The sequence below is a fragment of the Glarea lozoyensis genome (assembly GCF_000409485.1).
Source record: "Glarea lozoyensis ATCC 20868 chromosome Unknown GLAREA7, whole genome shotgun sequence".
NCBI lineage: Eukaryota > Fungi > Ascomycota > Leotiomycetes > Helotiales > Helotiaceae > Glarea > Glarea lozoyensis.
In genome coordinates, this window is record NW_007361002.1 from 2,158,644 (window position 1) to 2,176,910 (window position 18,267).

Sequence of the window (18,267 nt, forward strand, 5' to 3'; positions counted from 1 at the left end):
GTTAAGATGTATGTTTGGTTATGTTCAAATGGTGCTGAGGCGGGTGTAAATCATGGTTTACAGATGAGTCGATTTCATGTTTAGAGATCTTGACATCCAATGTGAAATATTGAGACATAGCTGCGCTTCGATCCGTATGAAAGTTTAGCTATTCTTACAATAAGCATCAATGCGACAGAACACTTGATAACATTCGAGACATTCGACGCCTATCTGATGCTAGCCCTACCATAAACGTCATGCCTTAAATTATTTTACTCCTTACCCTCCAGCCTACCATCCCCCTTGTAACTGACACAACCATAAATTTTCACTATTCGCATCTCCCAACCCCAGAACAACACCTCCACACCTCACAAATTACACCCCTAACACAACCTCCTCAACTCCTCCACCACCCCCCGAACCTCCTCACTACCCACCCCCAATCCCTGACAAATCTCCTCCTGAACCAGCTCTCCCACATCCAGGAACCTCATCACGAGCTCCCCATCCACGAACCTGAAGGGCTCAGCAGTCTCTCTTTCCTGATTCTTGAACGCGCGGTAAGAAGCATGATCGATATCTCCGAGCGTCTGGATATGAGCTGCGATGTTGGTTTGTAAGTTGGTGAGGAGCGTGATGTGTGAAGGTGGGATGAGTGAGAACAGGTAGATGGAACCTTCAGTCTGTGAAGATATTAGCCAAGTGCATAAATTAAGCAAGTGAAGGGGACGTACGGTTGCCAAAAACGCCTTGGGGACGACCAATGCGTTTGGTGAAGGTTCTACGTTGATTTTCTGGATTTTGTTGACCATTTCTCCAAGATTTATCTCACTTGTTACAACGAGTCTCTTGCGGTCCTCGAGTGTTACTCCTTCTGGATTTCGAGCAAGGATGATGATATTGCCATCCATGTCTGTTTCTAAGTACCTGTTCTCTTCTAGGTGCAACACAGCTGTCGACCAGAAAGCTTCATGGTGACGGGCGATTTCGGTCAGTTGATCGTCTAATCCTTCTTTTCCTGGAACGTATTCGATCAGCGAAACAGATTTCATCATATCTGCAACAGCAATAATGTTGCCGCTTATGTCTATGTCAATAGGACATGTTGAAGTGCGGTAGGTTGCTAAGCTTGTGAGCTCTGCCGACACGGCGGTGGTTTCGAGGTATTTCATAACCACTACGGTTTTGACAAGGGCTGCCACGATCTTTCCATCATCAAATACGGCTACTCTCCTACAAGCGCCTCTTAATACACGACTATGAACCATGAACAGATTCTTGCTGGTGTCCACTGCGAAAACCAATATCCTTCCCCTGGCGTTGGGCTGATCACTGGTCGTAGCCACCTCGCTGTCCAAATAGCTTGTACCTACGATAAATCTCTCTGCGGTTGTGCCGTCTCCATGAGCAATTGGTAGTTCCGCACGAACTACGCATTCGACAAGCTCTGGTCCGAGGTCTCCATCGAAGACAAAAGGCTTGCCAATGTTACCAAGGAGAACCTCCTCGACCAGTTCCAAACTACTAGTAATCCTTTCTTCTCCATCCACTAACTCTCGGTGTATACATCCAATCGCGAACGCTGCTTCGTTCGTAGAATACGCAATCCTTCTTACTGTCTTTCCAATTGGTAGTGTTTGGACGTGAGTCCGTCTTTCTGTGTCTATTAAAGAGATCTTCAGAGTCTCAGGTGTAGCAACAACAATGCATCCAGGATATGCTTCTCCGTTAAATGAACACACGCAGACAGCATCCTCAGCTGTTACCGCCGAGTAAACCACGCTTCCTTCTGAGCCATATATTAAACTAGGGTGTTCGCATGTCGCAAAAACATTAAATAGACCGTCTTCTCGTGGAATCGTCTGAAGTCGTGCCTGCTGGGTTCCAAGTACAATTGCTTTTCTTCCGGAAAGTTTGCAATCACTACTGTCGACATTGAACGTCAGGACGATACCGTCTTCCATAGCGACGAATAATGTAGGTCCGTATTGATCTCTCGGCAGTATTTGGGTCAAACATATATCCCGCGGAATGGAGGCATTGTTCATCCGCCGCAAGTCCTCGGACTGAATAATTTGCAAGTCTGTCAGTCTCAATATAGATAGAGAGCCTGATTTCCAGAATCCTACAACGCCAACATTAGGAATCTCAGAGGAGACACTGATGCAAGCAACTTGTTCTGAATTACTCAATGGCTGTGACGCTACACATTGAAGGCCGTTCTCTATGTCCAAGGACACTAATGTGGTGCCATCTGAGGACAGTAAAACATGACCAGAGTTTGCTGAAGCGGCCGTTATCACTTGCTCAGCCGGAGGTGTCCATTGAGATGTGACAAACGAGGGCCCTTGTCCAAGGATTGTGACTGATGAGGGGGTGACTTGTAAAAGCGACCCATTCGGGAGGTTCATCACTAGCAGAAGTGGTTGATCCAAGGACAGACCTCTGAACTCTTCCACTTCCTCGATTTGCCCCTCAATATCAAATGTGAAGACTCGAGCTTCTGTCGGGAAAGAAACAACCAGGATATCATCAACTTCGGCTGTCGGACTGGAGCGTAGTGAGAAAACATCTCGTATATCTTCCATGTCTGCAAGAACTCCGACATCCTCCAAACCCACTCCGCTACGTACACTTCGTAGACTGCCATCTTCAAAAGCTCCGCTGCAAGTGACTAGCCGTGCTTGACCGGAGTAAAATTCATTTGATTGAACCTCTCCTTCGCGATTTCCCATATCCATAACAGCAAAGTCTAGTACTGGAGCAACGTTCGGCATGGTTTGTAGAACAGTGATCGACTGGCTGCCTTCCTCTAAATTAAGAGCAATGACCTGCGAGTCGCCACTATGTGAGGCAACGAAAAGGACTCCTTCTCCCATGTACACCAATTTCGTGGCTCTGCTTGTCGTACCCGGAAGTTTTCGAACCTTAATATCAACTACTAGCGAGCCCTCCGCAATTATTGTCAGTAGATGAAGCTTGCCATAGTCATCTGCCAGCAGAAAATTCAAGTCATCATATCGTTCCCACGCGACAAACGCAGCAGCTTCTGTCAAACCCACTGCCAGCGAAGCTTTACTCTCATCATCCAAGTATAATATCATTGTCTCCCCTACCACAATAACTCCTCCCAATTGTGCTCTATTTTGACTTGCATTCCTGGAGACATGCCGTCGCTCTTCACTCTGCCCTTTTGATACGGGAATTAGCATATTCGCATCCATATCGAGGTCGCCAATATCGTTTTCCCGGTCCCTGGCTGGATCAAAAGCTGAAAATTGCATCTTCTCATCGACGATCCTATACGTGGACAATCGCATCTTTCCCTTCGCCTCCTCATAAAGCAACGCTATCTTCGGTTGTTTGGAATCGGTATATAAAAAGGCTGACGCTCGAACCTTCAACTCTGTGATCCGTACCTGTTCCGGTTTTTCTAAATAGTCATCGTTTCCCCATCCCTTCCTAAATTTGAGTTTGATTTTCCCCAAGCTCAAGATTCCCTGGTACAGTTCCATCATGAAGAAGTTCCCCGTCGGATCTACGAGACATCGATCCTGCGTATTGGACTCTTCGATATACTTCTCTGTAAGGTCCTCAAATGACTGCATGGTATCGAGCTGCTGAGTTTCTGGGTTCCACGCCACTGTAAAATATCGAAACCGTATCGTGCCTATTAAAAGGTGATCCGTAATGGCATTGGAGGGGCGCAACTTTGCAAACATCGAAACGGAGCCATGAATTGCTTTCGAATAGCGCATCACCAGCCCCTCTGTCGTAGGCTCCCATATTTCAACTCGATTCGCCTTTCTGGTATTGAGTTAGTAACTTGTTCCGAAAGTCTTACAAAGGTCAACATACGCAACAACAAGACATTCCTTCTCTGGATCCAGCAGATTTAATTTTATGGCATGCCGTACACTGCTAGGCCGATGGATCGGAGCAAGATATGCCATTTTGTACCAAAACTCATTGGCTGCTTGAGCGCAGCCGTCGAGTATATTATTTGCTGAGTGAGCTGTCGAACTGAAGCTCCATAGCTTCCCTTGATGACGGCTGCTATCGCTTATCGGGGGGTAATTCGGATTTAGTAGCCAATATATTGTTATCTCCGTTTACACTTGCAAACAACAAGAAAATGTTGATTAAGCCTGCTGGAATAGTATCTTGGGATATGGCTATATTTCAGAATATAAGAATATCGATGTATTAGTATGCTGCATTCCAGGTTCGACGTCCTGTGGGCAAAAGGAAAGATGCACACAATGGTGATACTAGGCGGCACGAAGGGTATCACGACGCCTCAATAAGAAAATTCAAAGCCAAATATAAGATATTTTCATGATCTATTTAATGACCCAGGGTATATTTTGTGCGCCAGAAAATGCGAGTAGTACAGCATAAGGCCGTTCTTTTTGAACCATTATGTCCCTGACATTGAAATATCCTTTCCTTTACCTTTATCGACTGCTGGCTCTATATCTGATTCCTCGCTGCTATCGTCATCCATTGCCGTCTCTTTCCCTTTCCCTTTACCCTTTTTATTCTCTTTACTTCTTGACAGCTTCGCTTCATCGCCTGGGGCGCTGATTGTATCCAGATATTCGGTATCGTCAAGACTCGTCGCCAGCTTCGGAAGCTTTTGTAACATCTCATCATTTGCTTCGAGGTGAACACCCACATCACCACCAACAAAGAAGTTCTCTTGGTATATCGCCCATGCTTCATCAGTGTCTTCGTCAACATAGCGATGATGCTTCCAATTTTCTGCTTGAGTAGCCGCAATTCGTCGCGCCATTGTGTCGTTGCTATCTTCCTCGCCATCAACACCTGATTTAACTGACATATGGATAGCTCGAGCGGCCGAAGTTTGCGCAGGCGTCTCACGAACGGCGTTCATTCTTTTGTGTTCAGACAACGCGTCTATGTGGTGGAATTGAGGTCGCATTTGAGCTATCCGGTCTACAGGTGTGAGATGCAATTGATCTGAAGCAGTTAGCAATTTATCACACGAATAATAGTAGTTCCCTTACTCTTTCGAAAGGTCCCGATCATATAGGTAGGATTGCTCTCGTTCTTCGTAACCACCTGGCCCCCCAAAGTCTGTTTCTTTAGAACCTGATCCCGCTCAAGAGCCCCAGCAAAATCACTTAAGGTATTCAGGTGACCCAAGTTTTCTTCCTCATCAGACTTCCCTCGACCTTTTCCTCTCGCCTGTACCCCTCCAATACCAAAACCTCCAGGTAGACCATGGCTTCCTTTCCCCTTCGTAGCATTGCTTTCTTTCAACGCTTCTCCCCATTGAATGCCCTTCAGCCGGTCGTAAAAGTTCCATGTATCCACAGGCACATCAATTTCCACCATGCCAGAATTGGGTTTGGTTCTAAGTTTCTGAGGTTGTGAGTCGAGTCGCGCAAGGTAGGGTAGCCTATGGCTGCGATTCGGGAATTGGAGGACATAGATCTCGCGCTCTTGGTGCATACCAGGTTTGATATAGATATCGTAGGATTTCAGGATTGGATCCGGATCTTCAAGATTATCTTCCGCCATCTTATAATGTTGTCAGTTGTAATGCAGTTGTCTAGTTTTCGAGTCAAAAAGTTTCGAGGGGTTATAAGCTAGCGGAGCTGGGTGGCCGAGTCGAGGGACCTTATCGATAAGTCAATGCCCAGGCCAGGCCTAGTCTATCACATTACATACTCCGTCCATACTGAGAAAGCTTCTCTAACATCAACAGCGAGATGCTTAGGGGGGTTTGAAATGAAAATAGTCATTAAATGTTTGCTAGAAAACATTAACATTACTCCAAATTTTCATTCAAAACACCTACCTCAAACTTCATAGAGCCCTGCCCTTACCTTACTAGGTTTCTATTGATGTACTCCTACTTGTTAGTAGATTCCACAATATAAGATCTTTCTCTTCTAGGGCTTATATTCATTTTGCTTAATTATTCAATCCTTATCCATTTCTTATATGAGTAAGACTGCCAAATTTGGAAGGCAACGTGATTCAATGTCTCGGCTCTTCAAAGCAAGCGGGGGCTAGCGGCAAATCTTTCAATCCAGGGTTCGGCTCAGCCCCGTCATTCGTCATTGCGCACAAGGCAGCATATTATCAGCTCACCCTCTTCAACCTCGCAACCTTAACACCACCTTTTATCCTACAAACCCGCAAAACCTCCAGTGATCAAACAGAGTTTGTCAAAATGTGCTCTTCAGATGCTTTCCTAGGCTTCATCGCCATCTTCTTCCCACCACTAGCAGGTAAGCTATTCCCGCAGTCTTTCAGCTTCGTTGCGTCGCAATCGCCCGCCACCGATCTCGAGATCTTTCATCTCTCTTCCCAGCACATCGCTAACATATACCAGTATGGGTCAAGACCGGAATCTGCTCCGCTGACTCCCTCATAAATCTCTGTCTCTGCATGCTCGGCTTTATTCCCGGACTCCTACACGCCTGGTACATAATTGCCAAATACCCCGAGCAGAACGAGTACGAAAGCCTGTCGCAAGACGCGGAGGCAGGACGAGTTACCTACATAGTCGTACAACCTGACGGACAGCGCATGCGAGTGCCAAAACCATCGAACGGAGCAGGCCAGGGTGGAAGAGTTGGTCCACAAAGCTATGGAACCGTGTCTGCGCCTGCGAATGTAGCGCCCGCCGCGCCGCAAGTGTATCAGAATGAGGATGGGACTTGGGGGAATGGTGAGGGTGGAAGTAGTGGCGGGGTACCACCAACGTATGCAGAGGCCGTGAAGATGGATAACAAGATTCAGTCGAAGGATTAGAAGGATAGCTGAGTCTAGCGTTAACCTGCTAAGTTCTGGGCTGGATGGGATTGGATTCATGAACGGGATTGTCGAAACAGCATTGTTCAGAATTGAAACGGGACGTGCGGCATGGCGTTTGGAAATCTCTCAGTATGGCATGGTTATAGTTAATTTGGTCCGCGATGAAAGGTCTGTATTTTTAATAAACAATTGGCCCGGCATTAGTTGAATGTAGCAAACATTGTGTCTGAACAGAGTTATGCCGTGTGGTGGTGCGACATATCTTCAATTTACAAAGCAGATGTGAGAAGAGGAGAGAAAACCAAGTGGGGTTTGAGTAATGCTTCATAGCTTGCAAACTACTCCATACAAATGCTCTAGGTGAATCTATGCTACCAAAACCACAACGCCATTGCAGACATGTTTTGTCCTACCTGTCTATTCTTTACCACCCAAATATCTATAGACAACAGAGAAATCTCGTCCTTTGCAGTCTTCCTTCTGCTCAGCAGCCTCGTATACTTCCCGTGCTTTGTCACCAAGCTCGAGGCGAGCCCCCGCTTCACTAGCAGCCAAAAGTGCAAGCTTAAGATCCTTCTTCATCAAGCTTATTCCAAATCCTCCGCTATAGTCTCTGCTTGCGGGGGAACCATCCACAACACCTTTGACAGGATTATTGACCTCACTTGGCCAACATTTTCCAGTACTGATATTGATCAGATTTCCTAAGACTTTTGGATCCAGTCCCCACCTAATACCCAAATTCATTGCTTCGGCTGTAGCAATGTTGTTTATCGCCAATAGATAATTGTTGGCAAGCTTTCCAGACAAGCCTGCTCCATGAGCTCCACAGTGAAGCATTTTTTTGCCCATCATGAGTAGAATTGGTTCTAAACGGGGTACCAAAGATTCTGATGCGCCGACCATAAAAGTTAATGTCCCAGCTTTAGCACCTACTACCCCACCCGACATCGGGGCGTCAACGAATCGACCTTGCTGTGTCGCATGGACGGCATTGGCGACCTCTTTGGAAGACGCCGGATCGATCGTTGAGCAGTCAATAAAAAGGCGGTCGGGATTTGCTACCGCATCGGTGCTGAGGGGAGGCTTGAGAATTTGCGCGAATACATTTTTCACGTGTGAAGGCTCAGGTAGAACAGTTATGGTAGTCTCCTGAATCCAGAATTAGCAAGCGTTCGTCTCTAGAGCAAAATAAGATGTAGAGGGAATCAGATAATATTTTCAGAGGATTGGCTTTGTTGTAATGTAATAAAATCACGAGAAGGTACACCCAAAACGGGGACCCCAACTTAGATCATTTGTTTGGAACAAACTCATCATTTAAGTGGATATAGAGGAAGCGTAAAGAGTCGGTCAAAGGATACTTACAGAGTCTTCTGCTGCTTCATGCACATTGGAAGCTACCTGGACAGCGGCTCCTCCTGAGCTGGCTTTTGCCTCACTCGCAAATTGATTCACTGACTCGGTATTGATGTCGTAAATCCGCAAAGTGTCGGATGGAGGGAGCTTCGCTTGTAGGTTTTTTGCCATATTATATCCTATGTAAAAATCAGCATCTGAATTATTTGTTTGATGTCGCGTGAGGGTGAACATACCCATCTGTCCCAAGCCTATGAAGCCCCATTGAGCTCTTACACAGCGAGTGTTAGAGAAAGTCCGTCGCTGCGCATGTTGCACAGCTGCCCGAACGAGCGGTGCAGATATCCTGACGTTAGATCTCATAGCGGCTACCATTGTGAAAGTGGAAGTAATGTCAGTAAGAAAAGTGCGGTTGTGGCTGTTGTTGTAGCTTGTCGAACAAGCACTCACTGCCTTGCCTACTCCCTGAAATATTCCTCAATGAGATAAGATGAGCAGTAGTAACAGCTAGCTTGAGCTTACCGTGGGGGAAATATGGGGAGTGAGGGGAAATGTGAAAGGCATGGCAGACTGGCAGTGTCTGGTTTACAACGTCCCATGGTGCCGAAGGCCGAGTCAACCCGAGTGTGCTGCTGATCGCTGAACGCGGAAGTAAGGAACGAACCGTGAATAGCAGCCGAATGAAGAAGCTATTAGCTCTTCATTGGGGGTGCTTCTTGACGTCCTGCGAAGGTCAATTCGACGACGAAATTCGCGCTTTCCAAAGACGTCAAAGCCATTGCTGCGTCAAAGACGTAAAGATGAGCCCGAGAGAATTTGAAAAGAAAAAGTTCTGTGAGATGCAAAGAAATCACGTGTGGCGCTAAGGTTCTTTATTGACCAGGGTAGGAGACCAATCGTGCCGAGAGGGCTCCGAGAATTCAATCGAGTTGCGATAGGACTCGTCGACATATTTCACGGGAGTGACAGAGAATATATCTGGTGTTGAACAGTGGATGAGGAGCTTTTTTCACATAGTTGCTAGAATTTTGTCCCTATCTTGTCCATGAGAGGCTACAAACCACCTAGGCTCCCAAGCACTTAACACGCTTTCAACTAGAACAAGTACGGTGCCGCTGCAGCCCAATGTTGTTGATAGTTGGCTTTGCAATTTGCTGAATCTGGTTATAATACATATAAAAAACAGCAACGCAGTGCACTCCTTTTGTGCCATGCTTGTTCCATATTCGAACATCCTATCTACCAGAACGCCTCCCGCCTGCAATGGAATGGTTGGTATACACGACAACATTGTCCTAATTCTTCTCTTGCAGTTATCATCCGTACGTAGGCACTTGAATTTACTTCCTGTGCGCTTGAGCCAATCATTCGTCGCTAAACTCGGCTGCCTTTGAGGATACTAATAGTCCAATAATCAACCCGAACAAACCGAGGACTGAGCTAAAAATCTCGATGACAAGAATCTTCACGAACCTAAGGCATTGTGTTAGTGAAGTTTCTTAAGTCGTCGAAGTGTTCTTACAGGCTGGGATCTGCTGCATCAGCTAACGCAGCTCCACTCCCATTGATTCCAACAGAAACACCGCATATCAGATTACACATGCCCACGGTCAACCCGGCCCAGAAAAGCGCATATCCAGTATAATAATTGCTTCCAGAATATATCGCGTCTCCGTCCAGTCCCTTGATTTTCGATGAAAACACAATTGCCATAATGACGCCGTAGATAGCCACAACCTCGCAGAAAATGATGGAGATCAAGTTTTTCGTTCGTATACGGGGAGCCCTAACACCTCCACCGATAATCGATGATCCAGTAATGAAGATACCCCTAGATTATCGTAAGCTTCGAGCTTATTGAAACGAGACTTGAAAGCTGTACCATGCTGCGCCGACAACAGACAATCCTATGCACAATCCGATTCCCATGTCCGCCCATGCGTATGGCGATACATCTTCCAGAAATTGTCCAACCTTTATTGTTTATCAGTATCAGGTCTAGGTGATCTTCGATTCCGAACGTACATTGAAAGCTTCTCCGTCGCCCGTGAAGAGCATGTCTAGTAACTGTTAGCAAAGTACGTCAAGAGGGATATCCTCTCCTTACAAGCTCCCACTACCGCCAAAGACGTGGTAACACCATAAGCACCATATTTGAGACTCATCTTGCGAGAGGAACTGAAAGTAGGAGTTGGGGTGAGAGTGATGAGATTGTTGTAGTCGAAGCTATCAAGGTTGCCATCATCTGGCTGTTGAAAGTGATATGGTCCGTGCTCACTGCGGCTCCAATCCGCTGACATAACCAACTGCGGGACTGGAGTCACCTCGTGTATTGACCTCGCAACGGCTTTGTTTCTTCTTCAACCACGTCGCCATCCAGACTTCAACATGGCACAAAATCCTCAGGCCTTTTACGAGCTGTATCGCCGTAGCAGGTACTGTGCCTTTGCTCTACAAACCTTCCGCTATACCTGACTGACCCGATCTAGCATCGGGATGGCGCTTACGGATACCCTCGATGATCTGATCAGCGACCGTCGGATCGAACCTCAACTTGCGATGAAAATCCTAGCGAACTTCGATCGAAGCATTACAGAGGCATTGGCTGAGAAAGTGAAGGCAAGGTTGACGTTCAAGGTAATTTGGCTCGGTGGGGTATTCTTTTGCGCAGATAGCTAATGAGAGGGTTGAAGGGTCATCTTGACACATACCGTTTCTGCGACGAAGTCTGGACGTTCTTGATCAAAGATGTAACTTTCAAAATGGACAACCAAACCCAACCAGTAACGGCCGAGAAGATACGAATTGTCAGCTGTAACGCTAAGAGGCCTGGAGACCCCCAGTGATTTGGTATAGATATCAACCCCTCGACGACCACATCGAAGTCAAGACCTTCGGCGGGATCTTCGATTTTCGACATGGATAACGAGATATACATTTCATTACTTCCCAGAACGCTCTATTAGATTGGTACTCATGTGGGGGCATATTATTTTCCATGCGGTTTACTATGGAGGGGTTCATGGCGTTGGAGGCATATTTGGTGTTTACCGGCAAATGGGATATGAACATGACACACAAGATACTGGAAACCTTCGTTTCTGTGATTGGAGACATGCCTAGAATTATTCACTCAATATACGGATATGATCTTCACAGAGCACGTTGAAATGTGATCTGTTTATATTGCCGAAGGGGAACAGTAGAGTTTCTTTACATATCCCCTTTCCTTTTCCCTCGTCTCACTGGATCGGTGGCTCTTTTCGTGGCCATGAAAGATGTTGGTGATTGGCGTTTAGGGAGTCGTTCCTGCGCAGCTCCCTCATTGAAGAGTAGATACTAGCAAGGAGATGGGCGAATGGAATCAAATATACCGGGAAGCTCTAGGATTTTGGTCACGGAAAAGTTGATACTATGAAGTCTTTGAAATTGAGACAGAATGATAGAGACGGCTTGCTAGAGGAATTATACCACGATTTCTCAAAAAGCTTCAGGCAATTAGATCATGAATTTTGTGTATCAAAACTGCCAATTTTGTAGTGCGACACCATATACCATAGATAGAAATTTTATATAATTCGATCTATTGCTTCTTCTGCCCAATGAACCAAACCCATGTACTCCCGCTCACATCCTAGGATATTGAGCATGCAAGTCATATACTCACACGGACCAGCCCAAACCACTTCAAAAGACAACAACCCCCAAACACAGGATAAACTCACCACACCTTCGTCTCTCCTCTAAGACCCAATAAATCCGACTTCTCCTGACCCCCCCAAGCCCAAGTTCTCACCCACAATGCCCTCCCGCCCCACAAAAACCACACCAAAAACCACATACACATCCCTGCAAAACTCTACTCTAACCCAACGACACAACGCCAATCCGCCCCCTCATAGAGCCAACACCACCCCCCTTTTCAATAAAGACAGAAAAGAAGAGATGGAATTCAAGGATCTAAGTCGGAAATCGCAGTGGATAGCGCTGGCGGTGATGAGTGGTGCCTGCGCGGCTTTTAACGGGGTATTTGCGAAATTGTGAGTTTTGGATTTCTTTTGGTCACGTTTTTTCGCGGGTTGGGGGATTTGAGGAAGCGGCGGTTGGATGGTTGGAAGGAGGGAGGATGGGTTTGGGAAAGAGGGGGGTGATATTCAAAGGGGGTTTGGTGTGAGAGGACTTGTTTAGAGAGATGGATGTGTAAAAAGTTAAAAGCTAATAAACTCAGAACGACGACAGATCTCACAACCACATTCGCAACCCACATCTCCGCTCTCTTCGGCCTCAAAACAAACTCCACAATAATAGAAGCTTTAGTCCGCGGTGTAAGCCCCCCCTTCCCCCTTCCTCTTCCCCCAAATCCCCCACTAACACCCCACCCACAGACATTCTTCACCCTAAACCTCCTCTTCAACTTCATAATGTGGGCCTTATTCACCAAAGCTCTCGCACGCGGCACCAGCACAACCCAAGTATCCATCCTGAACACATCCACCAATTTCCTGATCACCGCTATACTCGGGTACGTGATCTTCGCGGAGTCGTTACCGCCGCTTTGGTTTCTGGGTGCGGGGTTTCTGGTCGCGGGAAATGTGATTATTGGACGGAGGGAAGAGAAGGATGGTAGTGAGGGGGAAGGGAGGGAGGGGAGGAGGAGTGGGGATGGGTTGGAGGGGGATGGGTTGTTGGGTGAGGATGTGGAGTTGGTGGATGATGGTGGTGATGAGGTGGAGAGGGAGAGGGGAGAGGGGAGAGGGGAGAGGGAGAGGGAGAGGGAGAGGGAGAGGAGAGAACGGGAGGTTGATGATGATGTTTTGGATCTTGGTGATGAGGGGAGGGGGAGTGAGGATTTGATGGATTTGAGGCGATGAGTTTCAGTTGGTGACATGACGGGTGTTTTTTGAGCGGCGCCTCAATTGAGCCTGGTGTCTTTGGTAGGTTGTGACAATAATCATGATTTGGATATAGACCAATACCATCGATAGCCGATGATCTGTATTACGTGTCTTGTTTCCAAGTACTTTCCTAGGCGCAATGTTGCCATGACGGAAGCTAATGACAGCCATATTTGAGCAAAACATATGTTAGTCCTCGATATCAATGCCATCGATATCAGATAGTCTACAGAAGGCATGCTATCTCCAATTCAAAGGTTTTTGAAATTTTGAGTAAAATGTTTTCATTACTGAAGCTAATGGCCATATACGAGCTAAAGATGTCTAAGTTCTAGATAGCAATACTTCTTCTACGCCTCCATTCCCCAGCAAACCTATCTTGCAATATTTGGCAAAATCTCCTCCCCAATCAAAAGATTCAAGCAAATCTTCTAGCTACCATCCATCAACATTACCTACTCACTGCCACATTTTCCATATGCGTACTCTATTCATCAACACTTGCTAATCACCTACACGCATAGTCGTCAGTGTCTGATAGAGCCGCTCCTGCAAATTTCATTCTTGAATGGTGGTTTGAAAGCCAGAGACACCATTCTCTTTTTTCCAGTGTTACTCGTGGTGCCATGATTCTGACTAGCTTGGCGAGTAAGCCTGTCTAATATCTTTGGCTCTTCTTGACCTTCAACTGGATATCTCGGAACTTCTCTTGGTGGTGCATTAATATAGCTGAATGATCTCTGTGATGCCGTCACTGCATTGGCAACAGCAAAATCGCTCTTCGACGACGGTGAAGCCAGGTATGCAGGGCCAGATTTAGAACGTGCTGATGAGGTCCACCAGACTGGATTACTCAAATCCTGCGAAGCTCGCTCAAAATAACTTGCAATTGGTATGTCTGAAAAAAACATCTGGGATGTTGAAAGCGCACCATCGTTCTCAAATTGAGTCTCTGGAATCTCTCTTTCCTTCTCCTTCTCCTTTTCTTTGCATGTGTTTGTGTCTTCCTGATAAAATCCAAGTTCGGGCGAAGCTTGTCGTCCTTTGTGATGATACATGAGTTCCTCATCGAGGTCGGGGCTAGGTATCCTCGATACAAGATTTAAAGAAGGTCTTCTCGAAAATTGTTGGCTTGAGGCTCTGTTGTAAAAGCTAGAAAGCCTGCTCTGCGTACGAACATGTGGTGGGCTGTCAATAATCTCATCGTCCACCTCGATGTACTTTCCACTTTGTCGTGGAGCATGTGGTCGCCACGACTCATCTTGGAACTCAACATCTTGTGTGTCGAAACTTGTAGACAATTGAGTTGGAGACGCTTCACTATGGCTCCCTTGTGAGTCGGTATCCACTTCACTCTCTGCACTCACATGGTCTGTGGTTTGGATCTCTTTGTGCAATCTGTGACCCAGAGACTGTTTGCTTTCATTTATGTGGTTGAAGTTGGCTCTTTTGAGAGTATTTCCGTGTGTTGGTGCCCTAATTTCTGGTTCAATACCATTCCATTTTGTGGAGGCCTGACTTTGTGCTGCTTCGGCTGTGTCTTCAGACGTCTCACATCGGTCGTCATGGACTGTTAGCTGAGCTCTATCCCAGATATCGAAATGCACCGGACCTAAACTATCTTGAAGCAGCTTAAACCGATTGGGAATTTCTACTTCCTCTTCGCTGAAATCTTCCTCGGCCCGTCCAGTAATATGCTCGTCAAATTGCGTGCCACATCTGAAGGTTACTCTTGCTGGCTCGCTCGAATCACTGGCATTCTCCTCGTTGTCTAAAGTAACAGTTGACGGTTGTTCATGGTCAATGCCATTAGATGTATCGTGTCTAGGGCGCTTGTCCAAGTTTGATTGAGACGGAGTGCCGAAACAATTTTGGGCAGACTTGGGGTCGATTTGGCAATCATTTTCGGAAACCAGAGAGTCAGCTTCATCTCTCTCAACCGGTTCGCAACATTCCTCCTCGTATGTGACAACCTTTTCTATGAATCCATTACCCTCTTTTGTAATTGACACCTGTGATGGGGAACTATCTTCTGGTTCCGAAACCTCGGAGGATGTCTCGCCACTACCGAGATTATCATTAGTACTCTCGCTGGCATCGGAACCAACTGCCGAGTCTTGGTCGTTTATATGTTGACCCTCAAACCGACCTATCAAGCTAGATAGTGGTGTTAATTTGAAGCATTTTGCAATTTCGTCGATTTCTCCTATCGATGGTGGGCCCAGTTGGGCTTTTGGGGACGAATTTCTAGAATGTTGTAGCTCTGGTCGCTCTTGATCACGAGGAATATTTCGGTCATATTCTGCACCTGTGTTCTCAGAATAGGAAATCTCGTTTTCTTCGAAATGCTTTTCGCGTCTAGGACTCTTTTTTGGCCGTAGAATCGCATCAACGCCTTCGGATGAGAGGTTCCTGATGTCGGTATCGGTGGAAACCTCTGGTGCAGAGCGCTTGAGTGAGTTTTGTATTTTCTGTGACTGTACCATCTGCTGGCCGCTATCATGGCGAACCAAAGTAATACCTGACCCGGAGAGTCTCTCGACTCCTGGATTCAATGTAGATTGAGTGTTAGACGCTCTCTCCAAAAGACCTAGTGATCACGTTAGGTTTCACCGGACAGAAGAAATATGGGAATGCAACTGAAAATGTCAAGAGAGCCCGCTAGGCACTTGTCTATCTTTAACTTGTTGTTATTTCCGAGTTGGACAAGACATCATTGACTCTTTGTGTTTGGGGAACTTTATTGTATAAAGCGCAAGAAAACATACAACAGTGTCAACAAGATATCGGGTAAGAGAGGGCAAAGTATGACGAATTCGCAGTAGTGCAGTTCACCTGTATTCCTGGGGCCTGTAAAAAGGACAAGCCAAGCGGAAAGTCAGATGGAGAACAGAATAACTTACCACCGTCCTCAAATTCCACTATGTCTACACATTGCTCCAAGTCATTTATCAATGATGCTTCTTCCTCTGGAGCAAGTTCATCAAGCAGGACCATGTCTTCGTCAACTTCCGGATTGATTTGTGCTTCACTCGCGATGATCTTCTTGCTTTTCTGGCTCTTAGCTTTCACATCGATTTCGTCGTCATTTTTCTCCGCCACGAGCTCAAGAGTACCAAATCTTGGTAGGATTGTGACAAGAGGTGTTCGTGGTCGAGTGATCTGTTTCACACGCATTAGCTTCCCAATAGGGTCCCCTTCTCTACCCTGAAATCCATCTGATACCGAATACAACAAGGAGGGTTGGTACTGTGAGGGATTGCGAGCCACTGGCATTCGGTAGCCTATGAGATTTAGATCTTGCGAATCTGATCGCATTCTTGCTGGTTTTCGCGTCTTGCGAGCAATTCGTCGTCGTAAGGTGGGAATCTCTTCAAAACTTCCTTGTGAGATCATGTCATCTGAAAGTTCGGCTTGTTCAACTGCAATTAAATTATCAGTAGAAGCCCAATCACACTAACCCATTTAACATACTATTATCAGCATTCAGACCAGATTCAAGTTCATTGTCTCTTTCGGAAACGCATTCAAGCTCGGTTACTGGTAGTCTTCGAGGAACCTTCTTTGCAGCTCTTTTTGATAACAAAGATTTGAGAGCCTTTTTCTTCTTCTCGACGGTCTTTGACACTCGCCTCTGCCTTCTAAGTGGTGCTGGAACCTGTAGACTTCCGTCCTCTCCACACACTTCCGGATGATTAGGCTGAGCAACTGGTTCGTTTATAACTCTCTGCGCTGCAGTTTCTGGATTTAGGTATTTCTTACTGTACGTTTTCAACCCTGCTTTGCGAACATTCTTCCGCCTTTCATTGGTTATCTCGAGGGGGACTTGATCAAGATTCTCTCTAGACAGAGAGCTTGTGCTTGACGGCGCACTGAGCTTGATCAGTGACTCAGTAGGTTGTAGGTTTTCATCATCAGGCAGTAAGTCGGAGACGTCAGCCAACGCTGTATGCTCAGCCGCTTCTACCATATGGGAAACCTGAGTATCCGAAATTTTGATATTTGGTGTTGGTCCACAAATTGGGTTGATATTAACATTGTGTTCATCGAGCGAAGGCTTTCTCCTGGTATCAGCTTCTTTGTACTCGGTTGGTGGCTCCTTTTGCTTCACTTGCTGCGAAGGCAACCCAGCAACACCGAGGCAGGGAGGATTCTCCCCTGTCTTCCCAAGACCTTTACCCACCGCCATACCTTGTTCATCCGCCATACCTTGTTCATCCGCCATACCAGCATTTGCCGTTGTTGAAGGCGGTTCCTCAATGATCGACTGCCCAGGAACATCCCGAATCAGCTCATCACCACGCCTCTGCGAAGGCGGCGGCACCGCAGCTTGAAAAGCCTTCTGCTTGCGCGCCAACCCTCTCTTGTTGCGATTCGAAACCGGTAAGTCCGCCCATAATTTTGGTTTTGCGGTCGCAGTGATGCGCAACGTCGATGGTCCCCCAGACTTGCTTGGTGGAGTGAGTGTCTTTTGAGGTAGAGGAGTTGGATTTGCAACATTCTGCTCCTCGTTTGGTATTCCACTTCCTTCTTCCTTTTCTAGCGAGCGTCCTGACTTCTCAGCACCACAATCCGTTGACTCTGCAGTAACCTGCCCACTGTGCTGTGCTCCAAGATCGCCTGCTACTAAGTCATCCACACCCAGCAGCGGGCCATCAGGAGTGCCTCGAGACATGACTACCAAACTCCCGACAACCCTACCGAACAAGTTTTGGTACCCAGGTAGACAATGCTGATGAGGATAAAGTTAAAGTTAAGGGATGTGAAAAGATGCGGAAGGTGTGCCATTTCAAAGTCAACAGTCGACTTTGGGCCCAAAAGGGAAGGAACGACCCGCTTTTACAACCGACTGCTTCTGTATGACCATCACCCGTCAGCCGGAAAGTCTCTATAGCGCGCAGTTTCTTCCAATGTGAAGGCCAAAAGTCGCTTCCTTTCGTTGCCGATTTCACAATTGTGCTGCTAGAAATTTGGTTCCCGGTTACTCTTCTCTGAAGAGTGTTCTCCCTGTAGCTGAGTGAGCATTGACATCTTGAACACTATCCCAATCGCTTTACCAGCGATACCACCTCGAGAAAGTAACAAAGGCACAGATAAGTGGGAAGAAGGTTTAGGAATTATGTAATAAATTTTCATGTTGTAACGCTACCTCGGCACATCTCGAAGCTCTTGAAAATGAAGAAAAAAAGTCCCTACCAACCGCCATCCAGGTGTCCCAAAGCGCAACACAACAATC

At 46.5% G+C, this 18,267-nt stretch overlaps 8 protein-coding genes across 8 annotated transcripts; 3 read left to right on the plus strand and 5 right to left on the minus strand.

Moving 5' to 3' along the window:
* Positions 1-368: 368 nt before the first annotated feature.
* GLAREA_01872 (WD40 repeat-like protein) lies at positions 369-3,938 on the minus strand (the record flags this gene model as incomplete). Its single annotated transcript, XM_008089088.1, has 3 exons — positions 369-668; positions 720-3,792; positions 3,844-3,938. The coding sequence occupies 3 exons, from the start codon at positions 3,936-3,938 to the stop codon at positions 369-371; spliced, it is 3,468 nt and encodes a 1,155-aa protein (XP_008087279.1).
* A 467-nt stretch (positions 3,939-4,405) lies between these two features.
* GLAREA_01873 (uncharacterized protein) lies at positions 4,406-5,532 on the minus strand (the record flags this gene model as incomplete). The annotated part of the gene is made up of 2 exons (XM_008089089.1): positions 4,406-4,968; positions 5,016-5,532. The coding sequence occupies 2 exons, from the start codon at positions 5,530-5,532 to the stop codon at positions 4,406-4,408; spliced, it is 1,080 nt and encodes a 359-aa protein (XP_008087280.1).
* A 658-nt stretch (positions 5,533-6,190) lies between these two features.
* Positions 6,191-6,774, plus strand: GLAREA_01874 (uncharacterized protein; the record flags this gene model as incomplete). The annotated part of the gene is made up of 2 exons (XM_008089090.1): positions 6,191-6,248; positions 6,353-6,774. The coding sequence occupies 2 exons, from the start codon at positions 6,191-6,193 to the stop codon at positions 6,772-6,774; spliced, it is 480 nt and encodes a 159-aa protein (XP_008087281.1).
* Positions 6,775-7,194: 420 nt separating this feature from the next.
* Positions 7,195-8,511, minus strand: GLAREA_01875 (NAD(P)-binding Rossmann-fold containing protein; the record flags this gene model as incomplete). The annotated part of the gene is made up of 3 exons (XM_008089091.1): positions 7,195-7,929; positions 8,146-8,315; positions 8,373-8,511. The coding sequence occupies 3 exons, from the start codon at positions 8,509-8,511 to the stop codon at positions 7,195-7,197; spliced, it is 1,044 nt and encodes a 347-aa protein (XP_008087282.1).
* A 989-nt stretch (positions 8,512-9,500) lies between these two features.
* On the minus strand, positions 9,501-10,436 carry GLAREA_01876 (F1F0 ATP synthase subunit C; the record flags this gene model as incomplete). The annotated part of the gene is made up of 5 exons (XM_008089092.1): positions 9,501-9,609; positions 9,659-9,967; positions 10,019-10,110; positions 10,162-10,196; positions 10,244-10,436. The coding sequence occupies 5 exons, from the start codon at positions 10,434-10,436 to the stop codon at positions 9,501-9,503; spliced, it is 738 nt and encodes a 245-aa protein (XP_008087283.1).
* Positions 10,437-10,524: 88 nt separating this feature from the next.
* Positions 10,525-10,982, plus strand: GLAREA_01877 (Transcription factor IIA (TFIIA), beta-barrel; the record flags this gene model as incomplete). Its single annotated transcript, XM_008089093.1, has 3 exons — positions 10,525-10,571; positions 10,626-10,773; positions 10,830-10,982. 3 exons carry the CDS (start codon positions 10,525-10,527, stop codon positions 10,980-10,982), a joined length of 348 nt encoding a protein of 115 aa, XP_008087284.1.
* Positions 10,983-11,937: 955 nt separating this feature from the next.
* GLAREA_01878 (Multidrug resistance efflux transporter EmrE) lies at positions 11,938-13,007 on the plus strand (the record flags this gene model as incomplete). The annotated part of the gene is made up of 3 exons (XM_008089094.1): positions 11,938-12,176; positions 12,365-12,461; positions 12,522-13,007. 3 exons carry the CDS (start codon positions 11,938-11,940, stop codon positions 13,005-13,007), a joined length of 822 nt encoding a protein of 273 aa, XP_008087285.1.
* A 551-nt stretch (positions 13,008-13,558) lies between these two features.
* On the minus strand, positions 13,559-17,706 carry GLAREA_01879 (uncharacterized protein; the record flags this gene model as incomplete). Its single annotated transcript, XM_008089095.1, has 3 exons — positions 13,559-15,621; positions 15,935-16,453; positions 16,506-17,706. The coding sequence occupies 3 exons, from the start codon at positions 17,704-17,706 to the stop codon at positions 13,559-13,561; spliced, it is 3,783 nt and encodes a 1,260-aa protein (XP_008087286.1).
* Positions 17,707-18,267: the final 561 nt, after the last annotated feature.